This window comes from Bos indicus, chromosome 18 (assembly GCF_029378745.1).
Source record: "Bos indicus isolate NIAB-ARS_2022 breed Sahiwal x Tharparkar chromosome 18, NIAB-ARS_B.indTharparkar_mat_pri_1.0, whole genome shotgun sequence".
NCBI lineage: Eukaryota > Metazoa > Chordata > Mammalia > Artiodactyla > Bovidae > Bos > Bos indicus.
In genome coordinates, this window is record NC_091777.1 from 43,710,395 (window position 1) to 43,726,965 (window position 16,571).

The 16,571-nt window shown below is 46.9% G+C and overlaps 1 protein-coding gene across 2 annotated transcripts in view; it reads right to left on the reverse strand.

Annotated features, from left to right (window-relative positions):
* The window catches only part of ANKRD27 (ankyrin repeat domain 27), a 60,671-nt gene that overhangs the window by 42,689 nt on the left and 1,411 nt on the right, over positions 1 to 16,571 (reverse strand). For both annotated transcript variants that reach the window (XM_070770897.1, XM_070770898.1), the window contains exon 2: positions 6,861 to 6,992. In XM_070770897.1, the coding sequence (XP_070626998.1) occupies positions 6,861 to 6,962 (102 nt within the window). In that variant the 5' untranslated portion in view covers positions 6,963 to 6,992. The remainder of the gene's footprint in view (positions 1 to 6,860; positions 6,993 to 16,571) is intronic.

The window sequence follows — 16,571 nt, forward strand, 5'->3', positions numbered from 1 at the left end:
GTAATAATAATTATTAATGGAATTTAATTTTTCAAAATTAAAAACACAATAATAAGACACTTAAGACTGCAGTGATGGCTTCACAAGCCTATAGACGTGTCAATATGGATGAACTTTACACACTAAGTAGGTACGGTTTAATTATTCTAAAAGTTTAGCTCATTAGGAGAAAAAAGAATGACTTAAAAGGCATACCCAGTAACACAGATTTACTGTACAGCCCAAGGAACTATCTTCAATACCTTGTAATAACCTGTAATGAGAAAGAATCTGAAAAAGAACTGAATCACTGCATCACCGCTGTACACCCGAAACTAACACAATATTGTAAATCAACTATAACGAAGAGCTGACTCGTTGGAAAAGACTCTGATGCTGGGAGGGATTGGGGGCAGGAGGAGAAGGGGACGACAGAGGATGAGATGGCTGGATGGCATCACCGACTCGATGGACATGAGTTTGAGTGAACTCAGGGAGCTGGTGATGGACAGGAGGCCTGGCGTGCTGCGATTCATGGGGTCGCAAGGAGTCGGACACGACTGAGCGACTGAACTGAGCTGAACTATAACTTCAACTGAAAAAAACAAAGGCCTATCAAATTCAGAATAATGTGTGGATCTCCTCTGGATTCTGATTTAACCAACTGGAAAACAAAAAATGATGAGATGATGTGGGAGATTTGCATGGTGAGCGACAACACTGAAGAGTCGCTGAGGAATCTCTGAGCTATGATAATGGCGTGAGCTTGTGGGTTTTTTTAAAGTCCTTATCATTGAAAACTACATTCCTGAAGATTTACAGATGAAATCAGATGACTGCTGCTGCTGCTAAGTCGCTCCAGTCGTGTCCGACTCTGTGCGACCCCAGAGACGGCAGCCCACCAGGCTCCCCCGTCCCTGGGATTCTCCAGGCAAGAACACTGGAGTGGGTTGCCATGTCCTTCTCCAATGCATGAAAGTGAAAAGTGAAAGTGAAAGCGCTCAGTCGTGTCTGACTCTTCATGACCCCATGGACTACAGCCCACCAGGCTCCTCCATCCATGGGATTTGCCAGGCAAGAGTACTGGAGTGGGGTGTCAGTATGACTACCTTATATAATTTTCTGGAATTTATTTCCAAATGATCCCCTGGCCGAGGGGAGAGGGCAGCAGGGTTCGAAGTGAGAAGTGCTGGCGTCTGAGCCCAGCACTGTGGAAGCTGAGAGATGAGGGCAGCAGGGGTGCATGGTATGATTCTTTTTACTTGTTCATGTTTGAGATTAAACACAATAACTTTTAAAAAAAATTTTCAGGTAGCCAACTTTATTCAAGTAAGTATTAAAATTTGAGTTTGGTTTTCCTGTTTTTTCCTCCATTCAATATTCATGACATTGGGCACTGCTGGAGATATGGTGAATTGTCCTCATGACATTACATTCTAAGTGGGGGCTACAGATTTTTTTAACAATGTAACAGATTCCATATATCAGTAAGTTTTATGCAGATAATAAAGCAGGGCATCAAGCCAGAGAATGCCTGGAGTGGGGCAAAGGTTAGCTAACTCAGGTCAAGTTGATAAGGGGGAGGGCTTTCTGAGAAAGCCTCATTTGAGCAACGAATGGATGGAGAGAAGAACCTACCAAGTACAGATCTAAGGGAAAAACTTCTTCTGGAGGGGGCACACCACACAGCACGCAGGATCTTAGTTCCCAGACCAGGGATCAAACCCAAGCCCCCTGCAGTGGAAGCTCAGAGTCTTCACCACTGCACCACCAAGGAAGTCCAGGGAAGAACGCTTCCGTCAGAAGAAAGCATGTGCAAAGGTCCTGAGGTGGGCTTGGTGGTACCAGACGAGGAGAGAGAGCAAAAGGGGAGACAATCATAATAATTTTAAAAGGTTAATAAAAGTGCAGCTTAAAAAAACAAGAGGCCCTCATGTATAAGAATCAAGAAACAGCCTCAAGGCTCCTAGACGGCCTCACTGTAACCTGGAACACAAAAAGATCTTGGAGATGAGAGGGTTGGCCCCAGGCAAGAGGACAGCATGACCCAGGCCTAAGGGATTTAGGTGGCCAAAGGCAGGCAACGGGATTGCCCCACTCCAGCTCAGTGGGTGCGGGCGGGGCCTCCGAGGGGCCAGGAGCTTCTGAGTGCTTCAGAGATACACACCGCTCACCACCCCCACCACTTCGACTGCATCCTGTGTCATCCTCGCTGTGTACACATACCTTCTCTGCCTCCTTAAATAAGCACGGCCAGCTCCCGAGGCACTGCATCCCCCTTACCAAGCCCATGGCTCACCATAGGGTAGATACCAATCAGTGCTTGCTGAGTGAACAGGGAAGCCTCCAATTTCAAGGACTCTCCCAGAGTTTTCAGGCAGGCGAGGCTGCCTGGTGCATTTCACTGCAAGCAGAAGCCAGTGGCTGGCTCTCTGTGGCTCCATCCATCCACCAGGTTCCTGCTGAGACCGGTGTGAGGAGGATCAGTGGTGGGTGGCTATGAAGCCACCCACGGAAGGCAGGCTCAGGTGCCAAGGGCCCTCGCAGGAGGGAGGTTCAGACTATTTCTGGAACGGAGATTGTGGAGCTGTAGCAGCCGGTGTGGAAGACGCAAAGTTCAGAGTTGCTGAGAAGAACATGAGTTAGGGACTCAGTTCAGAGCTTAACAATAAAACTTTTTATTATAACCCCTTTGTAAAGAATTTTTTAAAAATAATAGTCATTAAAGAAAAGAAAGCATAAAAACAAGAATTAGCATTAGTCATACCTACTCCAGGGTAGAACTTCCCTGGTGGCTCAGACAGTAAAGCGTCTGTCTACAATGCGGGAGACCTGGGTTCGATCCCTGGGTTGGGAAGATCCCCTGGAGAAGGAAATGGCAACCCACTCCAGTACTCTTGCCTGGAAAATCCCATGGACAGAGGAGCCTGGTAGGCTACAGTCCATGGGGTCGCAAAGAGTCGGACACGACTGAGCGACTTCACTTTCACTTTCACTCCAGCATACCCTCCTGACTTCCCCCTGCCTGGGTCGGCTACTCCACAGGAGCACATGACGACTTCTGTCCTAATACTCAACCCTCTGGCCTACAAATGACCTGTTTGTGGAAATCCCCGAAGGCATGTCGTGTCCCCCATTCCTCCGAGTCTGGAGTATAGGAGATACTCGGTGTTTGTCAAATGAAGCTCTACTAAGCAAATTCTGAGAAATGGAACATGAACTTCAGTGCCCTTAGCTGGGCTGTATAAGCATGTTCTTGAGTCAGTTCCCTGGAACTTAGAATCACGATGCTAGGTTCCCAGGTGAGCCCTCAGAAGCCTGCATACCGCATAATTAGACCCATAATTACAGGGCCATGATTAAAGGACCAAATGTCATCTCCTTTTGCTATTGTTGTTTTTCCTACAGGCAAATGGACCCCCCCCCCCCACCCTCCGGTCCACCAGGGAAATCTGGAGAACTTTTGCCCAATGCCCCAAGAACAACAGCCCCGGGGTGCGGGAGGCCTACGCAGCTGCTCTGAAGAAAACTCATTGCATAATAACCAGATGGTCACAAGAACAAGGTGACTGTGAGACAATGTGTGGGCGTCACAGGTCTCTGGAATCAGAATGGGAAGGAACTTTAGGAGATGGGGTTCCACTGTCCAGTCAAAGAGCAAATGGTGGCAGGCGGTGCCTTCCAGGACACGGGGCAGCCCCATCAAAGGCAGGTTCGGGAAGGAAGTCAAACTCAAGGAGGGGCTGGGACAGGTGAGGGGAACAGCCAGCCTGCACCCTCAGCTATCGTGTGAGGGGGCCTGCCGGCTCCATTTGCAGAGGGAGATGTGAAGGGCATTTAAGCCTGGGGAGACACATGTTCAAAAGCGGTGACTTCAGGACTTTCCTGAGGGCCAGTGGTCAAGAGTCCACCTTGCAATGCAGGGGACACGCGTTTGATTCCTGGTCAGGGAACTCAGACCCCATATGCTGTGGAGAAGACCCAATGCAGCCAAATAAAAGAGTAAATAAAAAGTGGTGACTTCACATTTTTAGAGCCTAGTAAAGGACCCTAATCCCCAGGGCAGATTCAAGGGCCACCCAACTCAGTCCAGGCTTCCCAGGTTGGGTGCGAGTGGTAAAGAACTCACCTGCCAATGCAGGAGACTTAAGGGACATGGGTTCAATTCCTGGGTCAGGAAGATGCCCTGGAGGAGGGCATAGCAACCCACTCCAGTGTTCTTGCCTGGAGAGTCCCACCAACAGAGAAGCCTGGCGGGCTACAGTCCACAGACCAGCAAAGAGTTGGACATGACTAAAGTGACTTAGCACAAACTCAGCCCAGTGGCCAAGCCCCGTGAAAGGAAATATAGCATTCACCTGCTGAGGCCATGTGGGTCCCTCAGAGATGGCAGAAAGGATGAGTGCTCTCTCTTCTAGAGGTCATTGGGATATTCTACTTTTTACACTCAACCAACAGACCCAGAAAGAGCAACAAGACAGGTTAGATGAGCCGGGGCTCCATCACATGGCCAACAGGTGGCAGGAGTTGGTTATCAGCACCTGGCCTGGCTGAACAGGACAGCAGCAGCCAGCTCCTTCCCACAGCTGCCCTTTCCTGAGGAGCTGGCCTCGCTGATTCTCACGTCTACTGAATGCGGGCCCCACGCAGCCCCTTGTGGATCTCATCGGGAGCCGGAGTGGACAGCAGCAGCCGGCTCCTTCCCACAGCTGCCCTTTCCTGAGGAGCTGGCCTCACTGATTCTCACGTCTACTGAATGCGGGCCCCACGCAGCCCCTTGTGGATCTCATCGGGAGCCAGAGTAAGAAGCCTAGGGCACCCTTGGGATCTCGGGATGGCAACTTAAGAAGTATCTCCCAGGACTTTCCTGGTGGGCCAGTGGTTGAGACTCCACGTTCCCAATGCAGGGGACACAAATTTGATCCCTGGCCAGGGAACTAAGATCTCACATGCACACCTCACAGGCTAAAAAAGAAAATAAGAAGCATGTCCTATTCCTCGATGTATCTTAGAGGAAGGTGACCGAGATGCTAAAGTTCTTATTTCAAATTCTCCTTTTGCTAAAGTGAGCTTGAGTGGGATTCTGAGCTGGCAGCTGCAAAAGCACCTCCTGGGTGACAGGGAGCATGCTAAGTGCTGGCACCACAGTGACGAGTGAGACAGGTCCCTGTCTCAGGCTTCCTGAGAGGTTAACAGCGGTCCGCAGTACGGCACTTTTAAAAAGAGAAAGTTACCTGTGATAATACACTCTTATCTAGACAGTATTTCTTTTCAAAATACCACAGAACAAACATGGGAAGGAAAGATTTCCCCAGTTGGGTCAGGCCCTCTCAGTTAACATGATGTCTGGGCCTTTTCTCTGTGACACTTAACCATAATTCCCTGGAGAAGGAAATGGCAACCCACTCCAGTATTCTTGCCTGGAAAATCCCTTGGACGGTAACCATAATTAGTTAAATATTAACCTAGAGTGAGATCGTCTCTCCCACTAGAAGTCTGGGTAGAGATCCATGAGGGTAAAAATCGTGATGCCTACTCATATTTTTGGCTGAATCTCCCACATCAAACCTAATGTCTTACACATAGCAGCATTTAAGAGCTGCTGTGAAATGAACGGATGACAGTGAACACCTGTGGCGAGCTTTATGAGAATTTTATTTTCTTCTTTGGAAATAACTGTATTCTCTTAGCCTTTTTTTTTTTTTTAAATAATGAAGTTTATGACTTCTAAAATCCAAAGTAAAAAAAATTCTGGGAAAGAGATATTAATCACAAAGCCAATCATAAAAACCAGAAGGGACTTGGGGGAAAAAAACAAAAAACAGGCTTCTGATGGCAGAGGGGTGGGCTAAGCATGGAAAAGTCAGCTCTAAGGTTGCAGAGAAACCTGAGCTGACTCATTTCTCCTTTGGTTCAAACCCTCGGCCACCTGACTCACTTAAGACCCCATCACTGGGTAAGAGAAGCAGGAACAAAAGTATGAGAAGAAAAGAGGACATGCAGGAAGGGAAGAGGCCCACGCGCAGCAAGTATTGAAGCCCGCATGCCCTAGCGCCCGCGCCGTGCAACAGAAGCCACCACAATGCAAAGCCCGAGCACCGCAACTCAGAGGAGCCCCCACTCGCCGCAGCTAGAGAAAAGCCCTTGCAGCAACAAAGACCCAGAGCAGCCAAAAATAAATAAATAAAAATTATTTAGAAAAAAAAAAAAGAAGAGGCCCTGCCATAGGCAGGCGGCACAAAGGCGCCCAGCTAACTCTCTGTATCCCACGGTGTGTAAGATGTCAGCCAAGTTCCCCAACCTCGGAATGAAAAAAGGCCTGCAGTGTGGGCCCTTCCTCCCTCCAGGCAGCAGACGCCCTGCCAACAGACCACGGTTTCTCTCTTCTCTGGCTCCTGTTACCTGGCTGCCCCTGTAGGCTTCTGAGGTTGTGGTCTCTACTATGAAACTTCCCTTGGCTCCTCCTCTTCAGGAAATGCCTTTGAAGGTGACATACCCGTACATTTACACGTTCCCCTACTCTGCAGGAGTGAGCACCCATCTCACAGACAAGGAAGGATATGATTTCTGCCCTGGAGAAGCCCTCCTGGTCAACATGGAAACAGGAGAAACAGAGGTGACTACCATGAGAGCAGTGATAATGGGGGCTGAGAGTTCAGAGAAAAGATTACACCCGGGCTGAAGCAGTCTCAGGGGGCTTCCTGGAGGAAGCTGCTCAGGGCGGTTCCTCTTTGCTCGTCCACATGTCGAGCATAGTCTGGGGCTTGCTGCACTGAGCAGTTCTATACCTGACTCCTGCTAAATTTAACTGAAGTCTACCATATTTGTAGGTGAGCCTCCCACACCCAGCAGAGGACCACCCTCGGGATCGATGCACTTACAATGCCATGAGCTTGGGCCACCTTGTTGCACAAGTCAGGACGCCACTTCTGAAGAGCCAGGTAGAAGGGATTTTTCAGGAGGTCCTCATCATACAGAGCCATATGGACTTCAGGTGGGGCAGAGCGAGTCTCCTGGGACGAGAGAGGAAACAGCAGTAAATGACCACCTTCAGACTGGTGTGTCACATCTGATCTAGCAATGTCCAAAAAGCATCCCTGACATGCATTACTCTACAGACCTAACACATGGTCAGGAAAAAACAAAGAAAACCCACAAGTTCCAAGATGACTTTTCTTACTGGTTAAATGTATAAATCATGTTCAGAAAATCTTGTTACGCTTCAAGTCATTGCAAAAGTAACAATGGCTATTTTTAGAACATCCTACATGACTCAAATTATGATATTTTAAAGATATGCATGTTTTTAATGAAATATTTTAAGCATAACAGAAAAGTAGAGTAATAATGCTAACCTACCACCCAAGATAGATCAGTCGGTAAAGAATCCACCTGCAACGCAGGAGACCAGGGTTTGATTCCTGGATTGGGAAGATCCCCTGGAGGAGGAAATGGCAACCCACTCCAGCATTCTTACCTGGAGAATCCCATGGACAGAGGAGCCTGGTGGGCTACAGCCCATGGGGTCACAAGGGTCAGACACGACTTAGCGACTAAACCACTGCCACCACCCAGGATTACCAAATCTTAACACATTGCCATATTTGCCTTAGATTTTCTTTTCAGAAATAAAGTATATCAGAGTAGACTGGTTCCCCTACCTGCCCCCACCCTCCCATCCTCTACTCCTTTTTCAGAGACAACCAGTATCTTAAAGCTGTTTCTATATCCTTCTTGCTGACATTTCTACTCCTTTGAAACTCATGTATTCATAAATAATACAAAATCTTGCTTTATGGGCTTCAAAATCTACATAAATGGTATCACACTGTAAGTAGTCAGGAACATTCCATCTTTTCCATCAACATTATGTTTTCAAGTTCTTTCAGCGCTGATCCACACAGCTCCTATTAATTTACTAATTCCTGCTGTACTGTATGAAGTGAACACGACACAATTTATCTAATATCCTACACTTAAGTTGGTTCCACATTCTCAGTATTACAAAGAATGCTGACACAAACACTCCTACCCTCTTATGTGTTCCTGGAGTACACATCCAGGAATGTGACTAGGAGAGGCACTGCAGCATACACCTACACCTTCACCAGAAGCTAACACCACTGGACCGCTTACGACCTCCCTGCCAAGTCCGTGAGCACTCCCCTTCCTTCCATCACATCCTAGCCAGTGCTCCTCGGAGTGGTCAGACCAGCTCATTTATGCCAGTCTGGGCATAAAACAGCTATTTTGCTGTTTCTAATTTTCATTTCTTTAATGAAGTTGATTATCACTTCTTTACATGCTATAAATTACCATGTTTTTTGGCCACTTTTCTCATGGTTTGTTGGCCCTTTTCTTTACAATTGGTAGCTCTCTCGACATCTGGACACTAAAAGATGTTGCAAATATCTTCTCCGGATCTGTGACTTGTCTCTTCATTTTTCCAAATGAGTGTTTTCAGAAATAAAAGTGTTTGATTTTAATGTAGTTGAACTTGTCCATCTTTGCCTTACTGGTCAGTGGTCTTGGGAGCTAAGGAAATCTTATCATCTTGGCATGCCCCCTTGTAAATTTCACCATTCCCTCTATGAGAAGGTGGAGTCTATTTCCCCATCTCTCAAATTTGAGCCACCCCTGTGGTTTGCTTTAACCAACCACACACACAGAATTGATGTTCTGTGATTCTGAGTGTCAGCCTCAAGAGACCTTGCAGATTTCACTTTCATTCATTTGGTACCACGTGATCACCATGCAATAGAGAAGCCCATGGGACGAAAGCCCATGGAGGGAGAGAGAGGTGGTCCAGTGGGCATAGCCAGCCCACTGGCTGAGTGCAACCACACAAGTGAGCACAGGTGAGACCAGCAGAAGACCCACCTTGCTAGTTCCTTGTAAGGAACAACAAACTGTAGCAGTTGTGAGTCACGAATCTGGGGGCTGGCGGTTATGCAGCAAAGGCTACCTGAAACCACATCCTTTCCAACTTCAAGGCCACAAAAATAGTCCCTGTAATTTCCAAGACTCTTAAAGTTTATCATTTTTTGGAATTTAATTCATCTTTATTTTTATATATGCTATAAATTGGGCATTTAAATTTTTTCTGAAGGTAATCTTAGTTTGGTCAGGGTCTTATAACAAAATACAATAGACTGAGGGGGCTTAAACAACAAGCATTTTATTTCTTACAGTTCTGGAGACTGGGGGTCAAAAATCAAGGTGCTAGTATAGTAGATCTGGTTCTTGGTGAGGGTCCACATCTTGGACTGTATGGGTTGGCCACCTTCTTACTATATCCTCACATGGTAGAGAAAGAGTTCTCCTATCACTTCTGCCTTTTATAAGGCCACTAATCCCATCATGAGGGCCCCATCTTTATGGCCTAACCTAATCCCAATTAGATCTCAAAGCTCCATCTCCAAATACCATCACATTTAGGATTAGGGATTCAACATATGAATTTGGGCTGGCTCGGGGGGCGGGGGGTGTGGAACAGGGGGAGACAAACATTCAGTCCACAGCATAAGCCAACTGTTCCATATATTGTATCCCTTTCACACCAGCTGATAATGTTACCTTTCTCAAATTCCAACTTCCCATGTATGTTTGCCCTATTTCTGGGCTTTAGTCTGTTTCAATGGTCTTGACCAGTGCCATCCAACAGATTTATGTGAGAAATGTAATTGTATATACATTATGCATAATTACATATATTACTTAAAATTTTCTAGTAGTCATATTTTAAAAAGTGAAATTAATTTTAATTATATATTTTATTTAATATGCTGCTGCTGCTGCTAAGTCGCTTCAGTCGTGTCCGACTCTGTGCGACCCCATAGACGGCAGCCCACCAGGCTCCCCTGTCCCTGGGATTCTCCAGGCAAGAACACTGGAGTGGGTTGCCATGTCCTTCTCCAATGCATGAAAGTGAAAAGTCAAAGTGAAGTAGCTCAGTCATGTCCGATCCTCAGCAACCCCATGGACTGCAGCCTTCCAGGCTCCTCCGTCCATGGGATCTTCCAGGCAAGACTACTGGAATGGGGTGCCATTTAATATAGGTACAATATATTTCCAACATGTGAACAATGCTTTAAAATTATTGACATATTTCACATTCTTTTTACGTCTATGGAGTCTTCAAAATCTGATGTGTATTCTGCTCAATTCATACTAGCCTCATTTCAAATACTTAATATCCACATGTAGCTAGTGGCAATTACTTTAGGAAAGGATCAGACCACATGAATTTACATAACCATGGCTTCATCATAAGCCTTGACATCTCATACAGGAAGACTTCTCCCCCTGTTCTCCAAAGTTGTTTGGTTATACCTAATTCTTTACAATATCACATGAACTAGAGTCAGTCTATCAATTCCATGAGATTTCTATTGGGATTTTTATTGTAACCACTAAATTTACAGACTAGAGAGTCAACATCTTTATAATAATGAATCATTCTCCATGAGCATGGTATGTCTTTCTACCTTCATCCTCTTTTATGTCTGCTAATTAAATTTTCTCCATTTGATCACAGATCATGGACATCCCTGGTGGTCCACTGGTTAGGAATCCACCTGCAGAGGATGTGGATTTGCTATCTGGTCCAGGCAGATTCCACAGGCCACAGGGCAACTAAGCCCGAGCTCCACAACTACTGAGCCTGTGCTCTAGAGCTCACAAGCAGCAATTACTGAGCCTGTGTGCCACCCGTACCGAAGCCTGCACACTCCAGGGCCTGTGCACTGCAACAAGAGAAGCCACCACAGTGAGAAGCCCATGCACCACAATGAAAGAGGACCCCCACTCACCGCAACTAGAGAGAGCCTGTGCACAGCAATGAAGACACCGAGCAGCCAAAATTTAATTTTTTTAAAAAGATCATAGATCATGTACAACTTTTATTAGACATTATATATATATTCTGTATAGATTTGCTCCTATTGTGAGTGGGGCTTCCAATTCACCTGGTCTACTCCCCTTACCATGTATCAGCATGGTTTTTAACTGAAGTATGAGACGGGAATACGAAAAATGGGCACAGAAAAGGAATCAGAGTTTTAGCCATGTCATTTCACCTCGCTGAGCCGCCATCTCAGTTTGAACAATGGAGAAAATGAATACTTGTCTTATGAGATTTCCATTTACATGTTACCTTCACTATTTTTGCCACTCTACACACCAATGTATGGTCACTTTCTGCCAGCCCACATGGTGCTTTCGTGAGAATTACAAAAAGGCAGCCCATCTTCCCCGTAGGTACAGCCCTGTGCCAGAGCACATGGCTTAGTAAGCAGCTCATAGGCTACACACCAGCCTAGTTGGCCAACACCTCTTCTCCCCCGGGGCAGGACACTTGTGCAATGTATAAGCTGCACAGTTGTACACAACGGCTCTATTGTTAATGTTTGACATTTTCCTTTAAACATCTACTCCCGTTTAAAATTTATTTTTAAAAGAACCCTTATCACTACTTTAAATGGGAAACCAGCATCACTTCCCATTCAGATAATCTTATAATTAAAAATGATAAAGCCAATTGACATTATTTAAAACCTGGCTAGATACCACTGCCTGCCAAAGGTTCTTTGAGCCTCTTCTTTTCATTAAAAAGAGAAAAGTAGCAACAGTAAAGGGCATCAAGTAATCTTATCCTTGATACAATCAGATGAATGAAATATAAGTGAAAAACTGAATTACTTTCTCATTATGTAACAGTATTCTAAAACGCCTCTTTGGGGAAACACTAGAAACAGTATGCCTAAGTGCATTATGAATTCCATCCCTAAAGTCTAATGTTAAAAACAGCCACCATTTATTTGAAAGCATCCTTGGTCTAGACACTGTGATAACTTCTACACATTCTCATCCCATTTGAATGCTCACAATAAGTATAGGTAACTAAATACAACTAATGCTCACAATAACCACAGGTATCATTTGCCCCATGCTGCAGATGAAGAAACTGAGGGTCAGCTGTCCAACTCGAGGTTAGGTGGATGTCAGAATTTATTCTAACACTCATCCCTTTAACCACTGCATTCATCATGTAAAAATAATTATGCCTAGGGGTTACAGCACACAAGCCACGGAGGCACAGACTCCACACTGCATTTCCCTTATAGAAGTCCCCGTGACAGACAGCCAAACAGGCTCCGCATCAGATCCCCTCGGTCTGGTCCAGGCTGGGCTGTCTTGGCTGCAGGCCCTCCTGAGGACTGCCTGAAGAAGTCCCCTGAGCTCCCTGCAAATCCTCTTAGGGAGAAGAGCCTAGCATGAAAATGGCTACATATAATCCCTTCGCAGGCCCCAGCTCTACAACCATTTAGGTATTTGAATCCTTGAAGGCAACCATTACTGGAGCACAGATAATCCTTTTATGAGTCCCTACCAGAAGAACTGGATAATATAATTTGGCTGGGGCACAGTCATAAGAAAACAAAGTTCTGTGCTGGTTCCAGACACAGCCGGTTCTACACAGCGGAGCACAAAAGTAAAGATGCCTTAGATACAAACCACATGAGAAACAGGATGAGACAAGGTCAGACTAAAACTGAGAAGGGACACTCCTGCTCAACAGCCAGACAGGATGCTGGCAGAACACCAACACCCGCGCCCACGAGACAGACCTGACAAAGGTGGGCTCTGATGGAGGAGCGAGCCACCTCACTGGGAAGCAAGAAGACTTAGAAACAAGACAGTGCCAGGCAAGGTAAGGAGAAAGGAGTACCAGGGATGGGGTTGGGCTGGGGCGTGTGGGAGGCCTCCTTGGCAGGGACCATGGTGGGGCCAAAGCCATCAGGAGGCAGGAGCACATTCCTGGGAAGCACAGGAATAAACTCAAGGATAAACTCAGCTTGACTAGCTGTGAACATGAGCTCTGAGAAATAATAAGAATCCAGACAGGGCAGGTCAGAGAGGGGCAGCAAGGGAAGGGAAGGGCCCTGAATGTCACGTCAAAACACTGGGTTTAAATGCATGAACTGTGAACACAAAAGACTCTCCGCACCCACTGCTGGTGAATGGGATGGAGCTGGCTGTTTTTCAGTCCAAGTCATACGCCTGCTCTTGGACATCAGTCTCTGGTTGCCAATGACTGAATCCCGTCCAGCAGTAGGGATACAGAGAGCTCTGTCCTGCTCTGTTCTTGACCTTTCTGTCCCAGTGTTAAAAATATGTAATCATCAGGGGCTTCCCTGGTGGTCTAGAGACTAAGGCTCTGCTCTCTCAATGGAGGGGGCCCAGGTTACATCCCCGGTCGGGAAGCTAGTAATAGCTCCCACACAGCACAACTAAAGATCCTGCACGCCACAACAAAGACAGAAGATCCTGTGTGCCACAACTAAGACTTGGCACAGCCAAATAAATAAATAAATAAAAATACTGATATGTAATAATGCTTAATGCCAGAGCTGAATTCTTATACAGGGGTATGTGCTTTAAAATAATCTGACAAGTTTACTTGCTAGAATTGGTTTTGTATTTTAAAATCACATGTGAGGGAAAGAGGTGTGAAACCTCATTTAAACTCCTTAAAAAAACACACACACACAAAACTCCACTCTTTCTTAAGTGCAAATGATGAAATGATTTACAGAAAACCAAAAAAAAAAGAAAAGAAAACCCAGTGAAATTAGTCAGAGGTACCAAATACCCTTGCACATGAATTATTTGAGGTTATTTTGAAAAGGAGAGTCAAGCGAGGCCTCAGACCAGTGCTGGGCATTTTAGGAGGTGGTGTGCACACCCGTGGTTTTGTGGTCTTCAACCGTCCTGCCAGCCCGGATGAGTCTGTGTTGTCGGGGACCATCTGGTGATAGTGTGCAGCCTGGCTCAGCAGAAGACAGCCCAGGAAAGTCTGCACCTCCCAGAGAAGCACTCCCTGCCGAAATCTCACTGCTGTGGCCGCTCCTGCTCACCCCCAGGGCCCTGACCATAGACTCTGACCAGGCGTATTTTCCAACTGATGAGCAATATTCTCCAGCAGGCTTAATGTGTCTCTGAAGGAAAAGGCAGAAAGGGAAAACTTCCTATGCATCTCTGCTTAATACCACATGGAAGCAGTTTGATGATGTAACGTGTGGTATTACAGCCACTCGTGTCCTTCTGTAATGTCTACGGCTCCTGTCCATAGGCTTCTCAAAGCACTTTGAAGCCTGGCTGCCTGGCTCCCTGCAGACGTGCAGTAACCGCTGGTCCAGTTGAACAAAATGACAGCGAGGTGTTAGAGGAAGATCAAGCTCCCAGGGAGGGATTATCTCTCCCAGGAGCTGGAAATCCACCACCCGCATGCAGGGGAGGATGAGGGGCTGGTCCTGCAAGTATCGGCAAAAAGCCAAAACCAAATGTGCTCAGAGCAGGCTAAGCACAGAGCTGGCTGGAATGTGGAGCCTCACAGTAGGAGAGAAGGCCTCAGGGCTGGAAGAGGGCTGGAAGCAGGGAAGTTTGGAGGAATACAACTACCCCTCAGAAAGCCACTCCACACCCTGTTCCCTGTTCCTGGAAATGCAGGGGAGCCATCAGCACCAAACTCCCTCAGGCTGGAGGGCAGGAGCACCACGGACCACTTCTCAGCGCTCTCTTGGACGTGGAAGCAGCCTCAGGGCAACTCTTTGGGTCTGAACCCTTTCTAGATCTGGTATCTAGCATCATGTGGTCACATTCCCCTGCTCCTCTAGGGAAGGAGGAAGTTACTGGACACCAACCTAACCCTGCTGCTGCTGCTGCTAAGTCGCTTCAGTCGTGTCTGACTCTGTGCGACCCCATAGACGGTAGCCTACCAGGCTCCCCCGTCCCTGGGATTCTCCAGGCAAGAACACTGGAGTGGGTTGCCATTTCCTTCTCCAATGCATGAAAGTGAAAAGCGAAAGGGAAGTCGCTCAGTCGTGTCTGACTCCTAGCGACCCCATGGACTGCAGCCCACCAGGCTCCTCCATCCATGGGATCTTCCAGGCAAGAGTACTGGAGTGGGGTGCCATTGCCTTCTCCTAACCCTGGCACTTCATAAACAGGAGAGCCCTGACTCAAACTCTAACAGTGGTGTCCCTGGTGATCCAGTGGTTAAGACATTGTCTTCCAATGCAGGGGGTGCAGGTTCGATCCCTGGCTGGGGAGCTAAGATACCACATGCCTCAGGGCCAAAAAAAAAAAAAAAAAATCAAAAACACAAAACAGAAGCAATATTGTAACAAATTCAATAAAGACTTTAAAAACTGTCTGAGGAGGAGACAGATGGGCTCCAGGCTAAGCATTTACAACTGGCCTCCTATTCATACTTCCTAGGGTGGGAAGAAGATGAGCTCCAGGCCTGACATTCATCACCAGCCCCCTGTTTATATTTCCTGAAGCAAGAGAGACAAACAGGCTCCAGGACAACAAATTTATGACCAGATTCCTGTCTATATTGTGAGATCTACACCTCGATATAAAAACCAGCAACAGGAATCGGGTAAATAACCAGACATTGGGCATTTTTATGGCAGGGGCAGAGTGAGACTAAATCCTGTTAAAAGATCAGGTATTTCCCATCCTTAGGCCAAGGGAAACATTTCACATGTGCAGAAAGGCTCCTTGGGGGTCAAAAAGGAGGGGGTACCACCCCATAACATGTGATGTTAAGGGCATCCCCACAGGCCTCTGGGCCAGAATCCATCCTGGAAAAAAGTTCTGCACACATGTTGGGGAGGGTCCTAGGGCAGGTCAGGTGTGGAAAAAGAAACCAGATAATTGGCTAAAGGTAAACAAAGACCTGGAAGAACTGTCCTGTGCTCGCTTCAGCAACACAGATACTACAGATATTAAAATTGGAAGAACTGTCCTATTAAATGGCAATTGCCTCTGTTCTGTGCCCCTCCTCACGAGGGGGGATGTCCACACCCTTCCTCTCTGGGTGTGCATCTCTGTCTTGTTTCTGTCTTAACTAAACAGCTTCTCTGTGCTTTCTCCCACTTGTTGTTATGCTTTGTCTCTAGTAGTAAACTTTGTACCTGCATTTACATTTTTGGCTCCTAGAGAAATGAATATTTCACTGGGGGCAGAGGTCCAGGGAAAAATGGCTTCCAACCTCTAGCACTTACTGTTCTGGTGGCTAGGATTCCTGGTTTTCATCCAGGCTACCCAGATTCGATCAAGATCTCATTTTGTGCCACCGCTTACTGCTGCCTGGCCAAGATCAGATCCACATTGGAAAAATAAAAGACGCTAACAGGCCGACATGTGTAGAACAAAACCCCAGCGCCTGCCCTCATGAGAGCAACACAGTCCAAGAGCCACAAGGAGGCACAGTGAAGACCTGGAGCCCAGGCTCCAGGCAAACACCACTGCTGCCCTCCCAGCAGTGCTGCCAGAAGGGATTATCGCAGGTGACAAGGCCAGGTGAGGAGAACTCACCGCGGATGCCCACTCAGCTTCAGGGCCCCGTCTGCTTTTCTGCCACTAGGACTTGTGAGACCTATCTGTTTCTGATCCCATCTTGCATTTCCCCCCTAGGCCTTCAGGCCCTGACCTTTGATGCACCGCAAACCTGTCCACCTGAAAGACAGGATCTTTCCAACACTGAGCCCTGTGCGGGACTACTCCACTCCCTATCAGAT